At 37.2% G+C, this 18,658-nt stretch overlaps 1 protein-coding gene across 1 annotated transcript in view; it reads right to left on the minus strand.

Moving 5' to 3' along the window:
* Nucleotides 1-18,658, minus strand: part of LOC128697451 (hemocytin-like) — a gene marked incomplete in the record, with an annotated part of 289,908 nt that overhangs the window by 111,061 nt on the left and 160,189 nt on the right. Inside the window, 5 exon segments of the mRNA XM_070094123.1 lie at nucleotides 783-976; nucleotides 5,499-5,670; nucleotides 7,504-7,709; nucleotides 8,608-8,723; nucleotides 10,326-10,395. Of these exon segments, the coding sequence (XP_069950224.1) occupies nucleotides 783-976; nucleotides 5,499-5,670; nucleotides 7,504-7,709; nucleotides 8,608-8,723; nucleotides 10,326-10,395 (758 nt within the window).

An 18,658-nucleotide genomic window follows, 5' to 3' on the forward strand; every position in this document is an offset into this window, starting at 1 on the left:
ATGTTGCACTATACATGGTTAATATTGATGAGATTATTGGATTAACCAGACAAGGTCAGACCAGCGATTTGGAGGAACATTGATAGGTCATGTTCATTTGTTATTTTGTACCCTTGACCCGTGTCTGACCTTTTCACTATTATTTTCCCATCACAAGTGAAACATTTTTTAATTCTATCACTATTATCACGTTTGAGTTTATGAAGTCTGTATAGTAGGTTTTGTCACTTTCTTGTTAAACATTCATCAGCAAACACTCCACAATTCGCCTGAATGGAAGAATCTATCACACTTTGTTTCTGACCCGGTCTGCCTAGCAGTTGGGCTGCTTGATATGGAAGCAAATCATGTGTTATCTGATGGTCTACTGTGTTAATTATATGATATTCTAGTAGTCATCAATGAGGTTTAATCATTATAAGAAAAATAGCTGATACCATTCATTTAATATACTTAAATCAAAGACATTATTTTATAATTCTTCTACTAACATTAAATGAACCACCTTACACTAATTTACTATGAACAGGGGACAGGCATGTGGCATCCCTACTGCTCACCACTCAGTAACACAAACAGTCAAGTATTCTCTGTAATAAAGGAAAGATAAATGGGCAGGATTACCCATCTTTGCACTCAGTGTCAAGTGCCTGCCACCTCATGACAGTAAGTAATAAACTAATGGTAATTATGATAATGATGAAAATCTTGTGTATGAAAATATGTTGTAACTTAACATTTAATAAAAGATCTCAAGAGGCATAAATATCATAGTAACTGACCCTAATAAACTGATCAGGTTTGGGCTCGGCCACCCAGGCCCCAGCAGATATGGATGGAGTAGACTTGGTATTTAAGCGAACATTCTGCTTTCCATAGAAGTAATCTTGATCATTTAGAACTGAGGAAACGACAATCTGAAGATCTGACAACTCTCCGTCCTCCAGACCCATCTGCTCTTCACACTCAGGCTCTTCTGTTTATCATCAACACCAAAATATTAAATAATTATTGCTTTATGCTTAGAAATACACAATAACTGTAAAAATTTTTAAACAAATTGTGTGAACTTTAACCCTTAAACTGTCCAAATGTAGATCTACATTCACTCACATAGTGCTCTGAATATTTTGAAAAAAAAAAAGTTTTTTTAAATGAAGAATGCATTTTTCTACATGTTACAGGATGCTCACCTGATGGCGACCTCGACTCCTGCCACTTGCAGATGTGCTGCCGATATACCTTTTCTTCTCGTTTTTATTTCAATTTATATATATGTTCTGATAATTACAATTTATAATAGTTCTTGTGATTTCATAGCCAATCTTTGTTCTGACACTAAAATTAGGTACTGAAATAATACTACTCAAATAGTCACAATCACACAGACAGGTGAACATTTTCACCTGCCTGGGTCATTTACTATTGTCTAGACATATATACAGAGCATTTATAGGTCCCAGCAATGTTTTAGACAATCTGGAGTATACCTTGAAGTATGGTGTTATGACAAGTGTCAGTAAACTGCTGACAGGCAGTGACACTTGATGATTGTGAGCTCAGGGAACCCTCCTTTATTTGTTTTCACTGTTACACACAAACATGTCTGTCTGTCTGTCTATCTATCTGTCTGTCTGTTTATCTATCTGTCTAGCTCTGCTTATCTGTCTTTCTGTCTGCCTGTGTGCACCCAGAGTATATATGAAACTCCTTGAAGAATGGTGGTATGACAAGTGTCAGTAAGCTGCTGACAGCCCAGTGACACTTGATAAATGGCACTGCTCCAGGGAACCCTCACTTTAATTGTTTTCACTGTTACACACAAACATGTCTGTCTGTCTATCTATCTGCCTGTCAGTCTATCTATCTGTCTGTCTGTCTATCTATCTATCTGTCTGTCTATTTATCTATCTGTCTGTCTAGCTCTGCTTATATCTGTCTAGCTGTGCTTATCTGTCTTTCTGTCTACCTGTGTGTGTGTGTCTGTCTTTCCATCTGCTTGTCTGTCTCAGGGAGCGGCTGTAAAACTGTTGGTTTATGAGCCGCTCCCTGATTCCTGAACAAATCAAATCGAAGTTTATTCTCTATAAGGATTACAATGCGGGGTTTACAGATTTTGGTTATTGTGTGGTTTACATGTAATAAAATACTAATTACAGAGGGGGCCACTAGGACACCTAGCATGGCTAGGCATTTCGGGCAAACTTAGATTAATTCTTAACCTTAAATTATTACAAATTGTGGAGTAAGTTGACTAAATACTAAGTGACTAAATACTAGTTTGTGAGTTTAGCAATGTGAATGCTTTTGTTTTGGCACAATACATAGTTTCTATGTGAATATCAAAATGGTATACAATACCGACAGGATGGTTGTTAAGACACATAGGCAACACTTAAGCAACTTTATTCTGAAACGTTTCGCCTACACAGTAGGCTTCTTCAGTCGAGTACAGAAAGTAGGCAGGAGCCTACAGATAGACAGAGATATAGACAGATAGATAGAGATATAGACAGAGAGACAGCCAGAGGCAGCTAAAGCTAGCCAGTCAGCTGGCCAGCCTGCCGAATACATAAGAACATAAGAAAGCAGGAACACTGCAGCAGGCCTACTGGCCCATGCAAGGCAGGTCCATGTCACCCCGGCTTAGACCAATGACCCACCTAGCCAGGTCATATCCACTGAAGAAAGGAGCATGACATTACACCCAGTAGCACTAGCTAGTTAGGTCCAACTCACTCCCACCCACATCCACTCATGTATTTATCTAAGCTATTTTTACTTTCCTCTTAAAAGGGGAGTGTTAATGCAACATGACATCAGTGAATCCCTGGTGTTTGCCAGCTATTTGCTCTAGCTGGTGCTCATTGGAACTGGTGCTCCCACATGGCACTAAGTGATCCCAGATTTTTTTAATACTGTGCACACCAAGTGTTAAGACCCACTATCTCATGTCTCGGCCACTCAGGCCTATTGCCCCAATTTTGAAGGAATGAAAAATAAAACGTTGATCTATGTTCAGAGCACTATGCAAGCAAACATATAACTATGTTTGGACAGTTTAAGGGTTAAAGAATGAAAATGGTGAGCAAATACATACATACATGAGTACTCCTCTTCAACACAGAAACTGAAAGTGAACTGACACTTACCAAACGTTTACAATAGTTATAAATGAAGCTTCCAAATAATACAAAGCCAAAACAAAACAGCAAAATACAGGAGGGCCCCACTTATACAGCAGGTTAGGTTCTGGGCTACTGCTGTAAAGCGAAAATTGCTGTAAAGTGAAATACAGTGGACCATTGACCAACGATGGCATCATCTAACGTTAAATCCGACTAACGATACATGTTAACGCTAACATTTTGCCTCGACTAACGCTAAAAAAAACTCGACTAACGATATTCATACTCGGGTACCAATTAATATCGTTAGTCGAGGGCCCACTGTATAGCCATTTTACACTTTCAAATGCATATAAAAGCCTGATAACATGTTTACACTATCATATATTAGCAAGTAATTGAGCTAGGCCTAAAAAAAATGCTTATACAGTACACACATTACTTACCCTAAAATATTTTCATTCTTAGATTACAGTGAGTGGTGAATATATTTATTGAAGGAAGTCTGACAAAATGAAGAATGTGTGTAATTGAAAACTGCTGCATTAGTGAAGTCTTGTAAAGCAAAGCACTGTAAACTGAAGCACTGTAAACTGAAGCACTGTAAACTGAAGCACTGTAAACTGAAGCACTGTAAACTGAAGCACTGTAAACTGAAGCACTGTAAACTGAAGCACTGTAAAGTGTAGGTCACTAAACCATCATTGCATCATGAAGGTCACTAAACCATCATTGCATCATGAAGGTCACTAAACCATCATTGCTAAACCATCATTGCATCATGAAGGTCACTAAACCATCATTGCATCATGAAGGTCACTAAACCATCATTGCATAATGAAGGTCACTAAACCATCATTGCATCATGAAGGTCACTAAACCATCATTGCTAAACCATCATTGCATCATGAAGGTCACTAAACCATCATTGCTAAACCATCATTGCATCATGAAGGTCACTAAACCATCATTGCATCATGAAGGTCACTAAACCATCATTGCATAATGAAGGTCACTAAACCATCATTGCATCATGAAGGTCACTAAACCATCATTGCTAAACCATCATTGCATCATGAAGGTCACTAAACCATCATTGCTAAACCATCATTGCATCATGAAGGTCACTAAACCATCATTGCATCATGAAGGTCACTAAACCATCATTGCATCATGAAGGTCACTAAACCATCATTGCTAAACCATCATTGCATCATGAAGGTCACTAAACCATCATTGCTAAACCATCATTGCATCATGAAGGTCACTAAACCATCATTGCATCATGAAGGTCACTAAACCATCATTGCATCATGAAGGTCACTAAACCATCATTGCATAATGAAGGTCACTAAACCATCATTGCATCATGAAGGTCACTAAACCATCATTGCATCATGAAGGTCACTAAACCATCATTGCATCATGAAGGTCACTAAACCATCATTGCATCATGAAGGTCACTAAACCATCATTGCATCATGAAGGTCACTAAACCATCATTGCATCATGAAGGTCACTAAACCATCATTGCATCATGAAGGTCATCTAAACCCTTGATTTTATCTTGAAGGTTGCTGTGTTGTTTGTTTGCTGGTCCATATATCAAGGATGCTGGTCATTTAGGAACCATAGTAAAGCAGCCACATAAATAATGCAACATAAAAGCCTCGACAGAAGAAATCATCTGGTCTGGCTTCATGACCATTAGGCCTTAAACTGCAGAAGGGTCTATAATAAACATGCCATCAGTACTGTCAATTTTGAAAACAAAAAATTATTTTTATTTAATAAGTGTAGCAAGACAAGAATGAGTAAAATTCAATTATCACTGACAGACACGAAGGCTTGAAGGTGACACTGGTGATCATTTTATGGTAACATCAGTGCTTACCACTTGAAGGAAGTTGCTATATTTTAAGGTTTTTATGATTTTTCCCCATTTTCCTAATTATTTTTTATATATATGTTTTATACATATGTATAGCTATGTTTTTGTTTCAAATATCATTTATATTTATTGTTCAATACCAATAAACAAATGTAAATGCAATTTCTGGCTCCCACAATGCCCTACACGTTTTTTTTATAATGAACACACCAATGGAACAGATCTATTTTCTCTGATGCAGTCCTAACCAGGCCAAGCAGGGCCATTTTGGAGTCCCTAGAATTTTGTTGTAAATTTACATCACAAGCACTAGATTATTTAAAAAAATGTAAGATAAATTATCTAAAGAAGGTAAAACATTACAAGGAAAGCTCTACTCATGTAACTACAAGAAAACAATCAAACATAAAACAGAGTCAACAAATTTCTTATTTTTAAACAATAGTTTATAATAAAATATATACATCTTGAATACATACCAACTTCAGTGACTTTTGGGGTGACTGTTGGGTGATCACAGCCAATAACTTCAAGCCTCAGAGCGATGGCTCGATACCAGTCAGTGGGTTTCAATTTTAGATATCTGGTTTCTACAGGCTCATTAAACAACTGCTTCACAGGTGTTGATGGAGTCAGTGGACCTTGGAAGACCTATCAGAATACAGTGCTTAACACATATGTATACAAAACTATATACATGTATTTTTTTTAGCACACTGACCTTCTTCTCCCACCAAGGCAGGGTGACCCAAAATAGAAGAAACAAAAGTTTTTTATTACTTTTACATTTAGTAATTTAAACAGAAGAAGGGGTTACTAGCCCCTTGTTCCTGGCATTATAGCTGCCTCTTATGACGTGCATGGCTAACGGAGGAAGGATTCTTCTCCACTTTCCCATGGAGACAGAACTATATAAAATATATAAAATTAATTATTGTCTATCATGTATGCTGCTGTTTATATTTATAGGATGATAATAATTTATTTATCTTTCAGTACAGTATATTCAAAACTTTGTGCTCTGTGTGCAGGCTCCCTATCTCTTAATTAGTGATCTGATGCATCATCTCTACATATTTCAACTACCATCAAGTAATACACACATCAGAAGACACAACTGAAATATTTCAAGTGACTCTTGAAAAGTCTTTAATACATCAGTAATTGCAATAATCTTCCAAATCATTTGCATTACAAGTCATCTTTATATAGTTCATATGGCTTTTATTTAAAAACAACATTTGTGGTATATACCACAAACTGTCTAACTAAAAATCAACATGCCACTTCTATATTAACTGCTACTACTGGAAATTTGAATGTTTGGAGACATAAATCAAGTTAGATGAGTTTCATCTGATAAACTGAAAGGCATCATTTAGAATACGGACTGACAGTAAATGATGCAAACGATTACTACAGTTCTGAATACTATTGCAACTTAAGTGTACAGTAAGTAAATGGCCTAATAAAAGTAAAGGCAATCAAAATGTAAAAATAATAATAATAATTTTTTTAACACTGGCCATCTCCCACTGAGGTAGGGTGATTGGAAAAAGAAGAAACACTTTCACCATCACTCACTCTGATCCTTTCTTGCCAGAGATGCACCAACATTAGAGCTAAGATGCCCCTCCAAACTTCAATATCTCTACCCCTCCTTTAGTGTGTAAATGCTGTTCTTCCCACCTTCAGGATGCAAGTCTGGCTAACTGATTTCCTTGAATTCCCTCATAAATAATACCTTGCTCACACTCCAACAGTATGTGAAGTCATAAAAGCTACTTGCCTCCACTCATACCTATCTAACATACTCACATATGCCTTGGGTATCCTAGCCCCTCATACACAAAATCTCCTTTACCCCCTCTCTCCAACCTTTTCTAGGATGACCCCTACCTTTCCTTCCCTCCACTACAGACTTATACACCCTCCAGGTCATCCTACTTTTCTCCATCCTTTTTAAATATACAAACTATTTCAATAATTCCCTTTTCAGCCCTCTGGATAATGCTTTTTAGTAACCTCACACCTCCTTATCTCCAAACTATGAATTCTCTGCATCATATTCACACCACACTGCTATAACACAACTATACATGTTATGTAATCTTTTTTTATTAATTTTACTTAATACATAATAGTACTGGAAACTTATACCTGGGGTATACCTGGAGAGGGTTTCGGGGATCAATGCCCTGCAGCTTGGTCTGTGACCAGGCCTCGTGGTGGATCAGAGCCTGATCAACCAGGCTGTTATTTTTGTCTAGAATGCTGTGCTTACTATAGGTTCCACCTTAATCATTTTTTTGTATACAATGCTCAGACTCCATTTTATAAAACTGTTCAAGTATGTAGACTGAGGTCTGTAATCAATCTAATATCAATACACAAGGAACTGATATTAACAAGCAATACTTATTTATTAAGTACATGTCTTTATGAGATGAAAAATATTAGGTTATCACAAAAGAGCAGTGTTACCTTGGGGGACCCTGTTGAGTTTTTAGGATCAGCTGGCAACACACTCCATACATTGTTGTCTCGAGAGATTTGTACAGTGAAGGCCGTTACTCTCTCTCTGGTGAGTGGATTGCCTGCCACTTCTACACCATACACAGGAACCACAGAACCAAGGTCAACTTGGATAAACTGCTCCTGGTCACTGACCAATGATGCCCAGCTCCTTGCTGTGTAGATTAACAATCAATTATATATTGTACAGCTTACATATAGGTTAAAAATCTATAAAGATTTAGTACAGTATATAAACTTTATTTATTTATTTATTTTTTAACATGTCAGCTGTTTCCCATCAAGGCAGGGTGACCCAAAAAGAAAGAAAAACCCAAAAAGAAAGAAAAAACTTTCATCATCATTAAACACTTTCACCATCACTCATACATAATCACTGTCTTTGCAGAGGCACTCAGATACGACAGTTTAGAAGTCCCTCCAAACTGCCAATGTCCCAAACCCCTCCTTAAAAGTGCAGGCATTGTACTTCCCATTTCCAGGACTCAAGTCTGGCTAACTAGTTTCCCTGAATCTCTTCACAAAATATTACCCTGCTCATATAGAAATACAGTATAGTGGGTATTATGGACAAATATACAATAAACCCTCAATATAACAGACTTTAACAATTATGAGCAGAATTCACTGGATAAATTGTACTTTAAATTCCTTTTTTTCAATGTGCATTGCATTATATCTGTAAATTGTGTGTACACTGCTATATTAGGTATACAATAAAATACTTTAATGCATTTTACTGCTATTTTTTTAATATAATAATAATTTAATGAACACCTGAACCATCCCCTCTATTAGTCTGTTATATGAAGGGTTTACTGTAATAGAAAGACACTTGGTGAAGAGGAAAACTTCATTATGGGCAATGTTTTGCCTACACAGTGAGCTTTACCAAGTTATTTGTGAGCAAAAAAATAGTCTATAATATAATGTTTCCACTGCACCAAGTGTCTTTCAACCAAATATAAAAATATTGAAAGCCATAATCAAAATTAATATCTTTAAGACTTATGTGTAAATGGAAGAGTCAGGAAAGGTTCAAAATTTACTTACTTGTAAAACTACCATCATTGTGATACAGTCGTGCACTAGCAGGTCCATATATAGAGTTACGAGCTGGTGTAGATGAGAAAGCACTGTCCTCCACATTTTCAAGTAAGTTTACATACCTATAATTGAAAATAGTATAATACTTTGTAGGGTATCAATGAATAAACTCTTAATTAATCGAGTAAAAACTTACTTTGGTACATTACACAGCATTTAGAAATATAGTTCAAAAGACAAAATTTCAAGGCCTATACATTGTCAAAATACTAAACAGTGAAGCCTTTATCAAACACATACAAAAAAAATAGTAGGTTAGCAAACAGCAACTGTTCTAAGTGTGCAACAGAAACCTCTTAAATATTTTACACTCTCAGGACTGATGGACTTTTCTTTCTGTCTCATTATACACACATCTTTACTTTCCTGTTTCTTAATAATTTTTTTTATTCTTGTAATACCATATTTTTTTTTCAATTTAGTAGGCCTGGTTTGAGACTAGGTTGCAAGAGCAATGATCCCCAAAGCCAAAAGTAGATACAATACAAAATACTTTCTAAGATTCCTTATTTAATCAATCAAATTCATTGCTACACAATACATCGCTTGTACAAAACTGGATGACTTTACAATAATAAAGTGGAAATCCAATTAGTTGTGCAGAGCATTTTGGGCAAACTTAAACCTAACTTACCTCTAGAAGGACTTTAGTGTATTAAATATATGTATATTAGATATCAATTTCTCTATGGGGTAGTGGAACAGAATTCTTCCTACGTAAGCCATGTGTGTAGTAAGAGGCACCTAAAATACCAGAAGCAAGGGGCTAGTAACCCCTTCTCCTGTATAAATTACAAAATTTTAAAAGAGAAACTTTCATTTTTCTATCCAATATTACTTAATATCTCTTTTATTAATCTAAAACTACCTGATCAATTGAAATTACTAACATCAGAAAACCTATCCTTTGATGAACATAGTACATACAGTACAATATTATTGTCACTGTACTATTATTACTGTTATTATTCAAATATAATAACAGATAATTTGGTACAAGTGAATACAGTACAGGACTTGAGTCCTGGAGGTGAGAAGTACAGTGCCTGTACTCTACAGGAGGAGTCTGCAATATTTGTTGTTAGAAAGGACATCTGAACTGTCATATCTACATGCCTCTGGCAAGACAGTGATAGTGAATGATGGTCAAAGTGTTTCTTTTTAGGTCACCCTATCCCAGTGGGAGACAGCCAGTGTATTAAAAAAAAAAATGGTATGTCCTGGAAAGTGTGTGGCATGCATTACCACATCTCCACAATTACTGCCCTGGTAACTACTTGCTATATCATTCTAAGATCTTAAATAATGTAGAGCATATATATGCAGACTGGGAGTGGTTATAAAGAGTCTCAACAATACTAAAACAAGGAATTACTGTAATGTTATCCATTACACAGTATGTATATTCAAACATTACTTTGACAGTGAACCATATCTATTCACACCTACAGAACAAACTAGAAATGAAATTAGATGACAAAACTGACTAAAATATTTTCTAGTTCCCCTCCAGTTTGTGAGATGGTTGTGACTGGTTCTGCCTTCAGTCTTGTGAACTTTGATGAACATATCAAGTTACTGTTTTTACTATACTCATCATAACTCAAGATCTATACAGTCAGTGAAAGAGGTCAATAAAAGTAGAGAACTGCTGGTACACTTACTGATCTGGATCACATACTGGAGGTGGTGTGAAGAAGACAGGGATCAATGTGGTTATCGCAGTAGTTGTTTCTGTAAATTTAAGTTGATAAATTAATAATACTGTACAATAATTTGCCATATACTAACTGGGTTAAAAACTTTCATTCTTCTATTTTATAACACAAAATATACCAATGCATGATACAAATTTTTTCTGTATACTATAATTCAGTGAGTAGCATCTATTTCTGCATTTTAAGTCTATAAAAGAAATAAAAGATTTATGTTGAGTTAAATTTTCAACAAGTGTGAAGATACTTTTACTGAAGAATGTGAAAAATAGATGTGAAATTCTCTGAAAACTTTTAGACCATACAGCAGCAGCACAAACACATCAAATCAAACTTTCTGAGGACACAAGAGATTTAAGAGGTGTCTGTCAATATTTAATGTAAAAAAAATAAAAATCAGAAAAGTTATAATATCATTACATTTGTCAATCATTTCTGCACACATAAAAAAAAAAACTGAGGTGACAAACTAAATGTGAAGGATGACTTATTAATATCATTCTTTTCCTGGGTACAAGGGATGTGAATTTTAATATTTGATTCATGTTACCTTTAGATTATTCTTTTTTTCAACATGCTGGGCATCTCCCACTGAGGCAGGGTGACCCAAAAATGAAAGAAACACTTTCACCATCATTCAACACTTTTAGATATCTCTTAAAAATCTTGCATGATATATACTGAGGACTGGGTTGTATAAGATGAACCTTTGTTTCATGCATAAACATGCAAGGAGTATGAAGATGAGCTTCAAAAAATAAGGAAAAATGTATATCTCTAAAACCACTGCTGAGAGAAGAATATAATTTAGCATTCAAGTTTATCTTACAACAGAATAATGCCAAGAAAATCATGTAGTAACTCATACTTAGAAACCTTCAGTAGCTTGGTTATCTGGTGACAGATAACCAAGCTACCCAATTTGACTTACTCTATATCTCTCATATCTCTATCTATTTCTTTTTCTTATCTCTTTTTTACTTTAATATTGTATATCTTGTTTCTTTAACCCTTTGAGGGTCGACAGGCCCTCTCCAAAACTCGTTCTCAGGGTCGGCCAAATTTAAAAAAAAAAAAAAATTATTTTCTCTTATGAAAAGATAGAGAATCTTTTCCCGATCATAAAGACACCAAAAGTTTGAAATTTTATAGAAAACTTACGGAATTATGCTCTCGCAAAGTTAGCGGTCTCGGCGATGTTTACGCATCGGCGATTTTGCCCACTTTGAGCCCCATTTTCGGCCAATTTCACTGTACTAGTCGACAAAAAACATGAATATTTCGCTAGAACTCCATTTTTCCTATCGAATGGGTGCAAGAAACCACTCATTTATGAAATTCAACTATCCAGTACAGTGGTCAGAATTTAGCAATTTTGCCAATTTCACACAAATTTCAAAAGATGCCAATTTCCGAATAGGGTCCAGAATAAACAAGAAAGACATTCCTGGCACTAAAATGACATTTCCTCTAGTCATTAGTCACGTCTCAAGGCCCCTCTTATATTCTTTTGCTTTCCACTTTGAATTTTTATTTTCACAAAAAATATAAGATTTACTGTTATGCAGACTACTGCATTAGTGTAAAAAATGGTATAAATATTATTGGTGCACTTGTGAAAGAATATTAGACTCACCAGTTGACGTGTATTGCACGCTTGGCACGATTTGTTTACTTTTGAAGTTTGGTAAAAATCGAACATTTCTGCTACTTTGAGCTCAATTTCAAGGCACCTTTCTTTGTAAAACCAGTCAAAATCATCTCAATTTCTGTAATATGTCTTCCATTCTATAAAATGAGACCAAGAAAATTAGAATACAACAATAAATACCATACGAAAATACACTGCAAAGTCGCTGATTTATTCAAAAAAAATGGTCAAAGTTTTTTTTTTCTCATTATGCACTGTGTGCTGCAGGATTTTTTTTAGACTGTGCACACTGACCACATAGACCCATTCTTTCATATGAAGGCCTACCAGCTTTCTCCCACTAGATTTGAGGCCGCTAGAATTTATGAGTACTAGTACGTCAAAAACCCCTACGCGTAAGACGTACTAGTACGACGAAAACCCTCAAAGGGTTAATACCTTTCTCTTTAATTAATATAGTACTGTATCCCTCATTCATATGATGGTGTAAATATGCGGTAATGGCTGATCAGGAGCTTGATTATATAGTGAACCCCTGGTTTTCGGCTAGTGCAGAAATCATACAATTTGGATTTCGAGCACTTTTTTCAGCGAAATTTTCCCCCAGGTTTTGTACATCCGCTCAGAAATCAACGGTACCAGATGCGTCTACCTGGGCCGCTCGTACGTTCGTGACTCACTCTTGGGCACATTAAATGCCTTATTTTACATTAATATAAACATTTTCATTAATCCATCAATGATATTTCAAAATTATGCAAGAAACACGTTACATAGCGAAAGCGCTTGGAATTTCTCTATTTTTTCACAGTGGTTGTTTTGCACATAGCATATAAACATGCCTTTGTTATTCGTTCACTACGAGTGTCCCTCTAGTCTTGATGCCATAATAATACTATGTAATAATAATCGCTCTTGGGCACATTAAATGTCTTATTTTACGTTAACATAGACATTTTCATTAATCCATCTGTGATATTTTTGTCAAAATTATACTGCAGTGGACCCTCGGATATCGGCCATTCCTGTTATCAGCCAACTTGGTTATCGGCTGGTTTTTCGGCTCCTGGTGATCGGCCGTTATTTCAGTGATCGGCCATTTTGGACGTGTCCATCTGCCGGCTGGGGCCGCTTGCGCATAAGTCTGTCTGTGTCTTTTGGTGTGTGAAGAAGTTTTTGCTTATACATCCAAACATTTTGCTTGTTTTCCATTGTTTTTTGTGGTTTGTTTGCAGTGCAACTGCAAAATAAGTAACCAAGGCTCCAAAAAAAGCTCTTAGTAAAGTTCCTGTGGTAAACAAAATGAGAAACACCATGGAATTTAAGCGTGAAGTGGTTGATGATAAATACGAGAAGGGTATGCGGGAGCTGGAACTTGCCAGGATGTATGGGAAAAACAAATTGATTATAATATCCATCCTGGCAAAGAAAGAACAAATCAAGAATGCTAATGTTGCAAAAGGAGTAACTTTTATAATGAAACAAAGGTCACCGAAAATGGAACAGATGGAAAATTTGTTGTTATTGTGTATTAAGGAAAAAGAATTAGTGGGAGACAGTATTGTTGAATCTATTATTTGTGAGAAGGCAAAGCAGTTACATGAGGATCTTCTACAGAAAACTCCTGGAACAAGTGCTGCTGGTAGTGAATTTAGGGCCAGCTAAGGCTGGTTTGAGATATTTAAGAAGTGTAGTGGCATACACAGTGTTGTGAGGCTTGGAGAGGCTGCAAGTTCTGACAAAAAAAGCAGCTGAACAATTAAAACCCCAAGTGTTCAATTGTGACGAAACAGGCCTGTTTTGGAAGAAAATGTCAAACAGGACCTATATCATGCACGAGGAAAAGGCACTGCCAGGACACAAGCCTATGAAAGACAGGCTTACTCTTTTGTTGTGTGGTAATGCTAGTGGGGATTTTAAAGTGAAGCTTTTACTTGTGTATCACTCAGAAAATCCCAGAGTGTTCAAGAAAAGCAGTGTCATTAGGAATAGATTGTGTGTGATGTGGAAAGCTAATAAGGCATGGGTCACAAGGCAAATTTTCAAAGAGTGGGTTAATGATGTGTTTGGCTCAAGTGTGAAAAAATACCTCCTGGAAAAGAAATTGCTACTCAAGTGCCTCCTGGTACTGGACAATGCTCCTGCACACCCTCCAGACTTGCAAGACCAAGTATTTAGTGACTTCAATTTCATAAAAGTGAAGTTCTTGCCTCCTAACCCCACTCCTCTCCTCCAGCCCATGGGCCAGCAAGTCATTTCTAACTTCAAAAAACTCAACACAAAAGCAGTGTTTGAGGTGACCTCTGACATTCAGTTGACCCTAAGAGAGTTCTGGAAAGATCACTTCACTATCCTCAATTGCACAAGCTTTATAGGTAAGGCTTGGGAAGGAGTGACTTCCAGGACTTTGAACTCTGCTTGGAGAAAATTGTGGCCAGGTTGTGTCCAAGAGAGAGATTTTGAAGGGTTTGAGGTTGACCCTGACCCTGACCCTGCAAACCTTGTGGACTCTATTGTGGCACTGGGGAAGTCCCTGGGCTTGGAGGTGAGTGGTGAGGATGTGGAAGAGTTGGTGGAGGACCACAGGGAAAAGCTAACCACTGAAGAGCTGTAAGAGCTTCAACTCGAACATCAGCAGATTGCAGCTGAGGAACTTGTTTCAGAGGAGGAGGCAGAGAGAGTGAAGGAGATGCCTTCTTCAGAGATTAAAGAGGTGTGTGCAATGTGGACTAAGGTGCAAACTTTTGTAGAAAAACACCACCCTGACAAAGCTGAAACAAGCCATATCTGCAACATGTTCAATGACAAAATCCTGTCCCACTTCAGGAAAATCTTAAAGAGACGCCAGAAACAGAGCACTCTTGACAGTTATTTTGTGTGACAGGGGTCCAGTGACTCTCAAGCTGGTCCTAGTGGCATTAAAAGACAAAGAAGCGAAGTAACCCCAGAGAAGGCTTTGCTACCTGAAGTCTTTATGGAGGGGGAATTCTCTTCCAAATACTATCTCCTCCCTCTTTCCTCCTCCTTATCTTCCAGAAGCCAGCATTAGCCTTCAATAAATGTGTGTAAAGGTAGAAAGTTGAACGTGAACATAGAAAAGAGTAAGGTGATGAGGGTATCAAATGATTTAGATAAAGAAAAATTGGATATCAAATTGGGGAGGAGGAGTATGGAAGAAGTGAATGTTTTCAGATACTTGGGAGTTGACGTGTCGGCGGATGGATTTACGAAGGATGAGGTTAATCATAGAATTGATGAGGGAAAAAAGGTGAGTGGTGCATTGAGGTATATGTGGAGTCAAAAAACGTTATCTATGGAGGCAAAGAAGGGAATGTATGAAAGTATAGTAGTACCAACACTCTTATATGGGTGTGAAGCTTGGGTGGTAAATGCAGCAGCGAGGAGATGGTTGGAGGCAGTGGAGATGTCCTGTTTAAGGACAATGTGTGGTGTAAATATTATGCAGAAAATTCAGAGTGTGGAAATTAGGAAAAGGTGTGGAGTTATTAAAAGTATTAGTCAGAGGGCAGAAGAGGGGTTGTTGAGGTGGTTTGGTCATTTAGAGAGAATGGATCAAAGTAGAATGACATGGAAAGCATATAAATCTATAGGGGAAGGAAGGCGGGGTAGGGGTCGTCCTCGAAAGGGTTGGAGAGAGGGGGTAAAGGAGGTTTTGTGGGCGAGGGGCTTGGACTTCCAGCAAGCGTGCGTGAGCGTGTTAGATAAGAGTGAATGGAGACGAATGGTACTTGGGACCTGACGATCTGTTGGAGTGTGAGCAGGGTAATATTTAGTGAAGGGATTCAGGGAAACCGGTTATTTTCATATAGTCGGACTTGAGTCCTAGAAATGGGAAGTACAATGCCTGCACTTTACAGGAGGGGTTTGGGATATTGGCAGTTTGGAGGGATATGTTGTGTATCTTTATATGTGTATGCTTCTAAACTGTTGTATTCTGAGCACCTCTGCAAAAACAGTGATAATGTGTGAGTGAGGTGAAAGTGTTGAATGATGATGAAAGTATTTTCTTTTTGGGGATTTTCTTTCTTTTTTGGGTCACCCTGCCTCGGTGGGAGACGGCCGACTTGTTGAAAAAAAAAAATATTTACATATTTGTTAATTTTTTTTTGTTAATATTTTTGTCTGGAACAGATTAATTGTATTTCCATTAATTCTTATGGGAAATATTATTTCAGTTTTTGCCCATTTCAGTCTTAGGCTGAGCTTCTGGAACAGATTACAGCCAGTAACTGTATAAGAAACATGTTACACAGCATATAAACATGCAATGTTTATATGCTATTCAGGGGTGGGGGTCAGGTGGAGGGTAAACATTATGTTTTCTCTGATCCAGCTTCAGAAAAAACATGTATGAATCTGCATTGGCCCAGTAACCAACCGCCCTTAACAGTACATAAGGCTTTTGTTTACAATTCGTGGCATGAATTATTCATTACCTCTCCCTTTGTTTATGATGACATCTAAAGGTAGTTGTTAGAAACGATTACTCAGTGAACATGGTATGCTGATGGTAATAATATGGCTGTAGGCCGCAGTGTATGTAGCCAGTAGGTATACGCCTGCAATGTAGTCCCTCTGGGACTACAAATAAATACTGCTCACCAACAAGTCTTCAGTAAGGGTATGTAATGTTCATTTATCATTAAAATTAGTCATTTATATTTATTTCTCATTTTTTCCTGTACGTAAAACTATATTCTCTATAAAATGTATTTTTTGTTAATATTTTTGGGTGTCTGAAATGGATTAATTGGATTTACATTATTTCTTATGGGAAATATTACTTCGGTTTTCAGCCATTTCGGATTTGGGCAAACCTTCTAGAACGGATTAATTACAAAAACCAGGGGTCTACTGTGCATGTTTTATTAATTTTTTTTTTTTCAACAAGTCGGTCGTCTCCCACCGAGGCAGGGTGACCCAAAAAAGAAAGAAAATCCCCGAAAAGAAAATACTTTCATCATCATTCAACACTTTCACCACACTCACACATTATCACTGTTTTTGCAGAGGTGCTCAGAATACAACAGTTTAGAAGCATATACGTATAAAGATACACAACATATCCCTCCAAACTGCCAATATCCCAAACCCCTCCTTTAAAGTGCAGGCATTGTACTTCCCATTTCCAGGACTCAAGTCCGACTATATGAAAATAACCGGTTTCCCTGAATCCCTTCACTAAATATTACCCTGCTCACACTCCAACAGATCATCAGGTCCCAAGTACCATTCGCCTCCATTTACTCCTATCTAACATGCTCACGCATGCTTGCTGGAAGTCCAAGCCCCTCGCCCACAAAACCTCCTTTACCCCCTCTCTCCAACCCTTTCGAGGACGACCCCTACCCCGCCTTCCTTCCCCTATAGATTTATATGCTTTCCATGTCATTCTACTTTGATCCATTCTCTCTAAATGACCAAACCACCTCAACAACCCCTCTTCAGCCCTCTGACTAATACTTTTATTAACTCCACACCTTTTCCTAATTTCCACACTCCGAATTTTCTGCATAATATTTACACCACACATTGCCCTTAGACAGGACACCTCCACTGCCTCCAACCGTCTCCTCGCTGCTGCATTTACCACCCAAGCTTCACACCCATATAAGAGTGTTGGTACTACTATACTTTCATACATTCCCTTCTTTGCCTCCATAGATAACGTTTTTTGACTCCACATATACCTCAACGCACCACTCACCTTTTTTCCCTCATCAATTCTATGATCAACCTCATCCTTCATAAATCCATCCGCCGACACGTCAACTCCCAAGTATCTGAAAACATTCACTTCTTCCATACTCCTCCTCCCCAATTTGATATCCAATTTTTCTTTATCTAAATAATTTGATACCCTCATCACCTTACTCTTTTCTATGTTCACTTTCAACTTTCTACCTTTACACACATTCCCAAACTCATCCACTAACCTTTGCAATTTTTCTTTAGAATCTCCCATAAGCACAGTATCATCAGCAAAAAGTAACTGTGTCAATTCCCATTTTGAATCTGATTCCCCAAAATTTAATCCCACCCCTCTCCCGAACACCCTAGCATTTACTTCCTTTACAACCCCATCTATAAATATATTAAACAACCATGGTGACATTACACATCCCTGTCTAAGACCTACTTTTACCGGGAAGTAGTCTCCCTCTCTTCTACACACCCTAACCTGAGCCTCACTATCCTCATAAAAACTCTTTACAGCATTTAATAACTTGCCACCTATTCCATATACTTGTAACATCTGTCACATTGCTCCTCTATCCACTCTATCATATGCCTTTTCTAAATCCATAAATGCAATAAAAACTTCCCTACCTTTATCTAAATACTGTTCACATATATGCTTCAATGTAAACACTTGATCTACACATCCCCTACCCACTCTGAAACCTCCTTGCTCATCCACAATCCTACATTCTGTCTTACCTCTAATTCTTTCAATTATAACCCTACCATACACTTTTCCTGGTATACTCAGTAAACTTATTCCTCTATAATTTTTACAATCTCTTCTGTCCCCTTTCCCTTTATATAAAGGGACTATACATGCTCTCCGCCAATCCCTAGGTACCTTCCCCTCTTTCATACATTTATT

Source organism: Cherax quadricarinatus, chromosome 44, assembly GCF_038502225.1.
Source record: "Cherax quadricarinatus isolate ZL_2023a chromosome 44, ASM3850222v1, whole genome shotgun sequence".
Lineage (NCBI taxonomy): Eukaryota > Metazoa > Arthropoda > Malacostraca > Decapoda > Parastacidae > Cherax > Cherax quadricarinatus.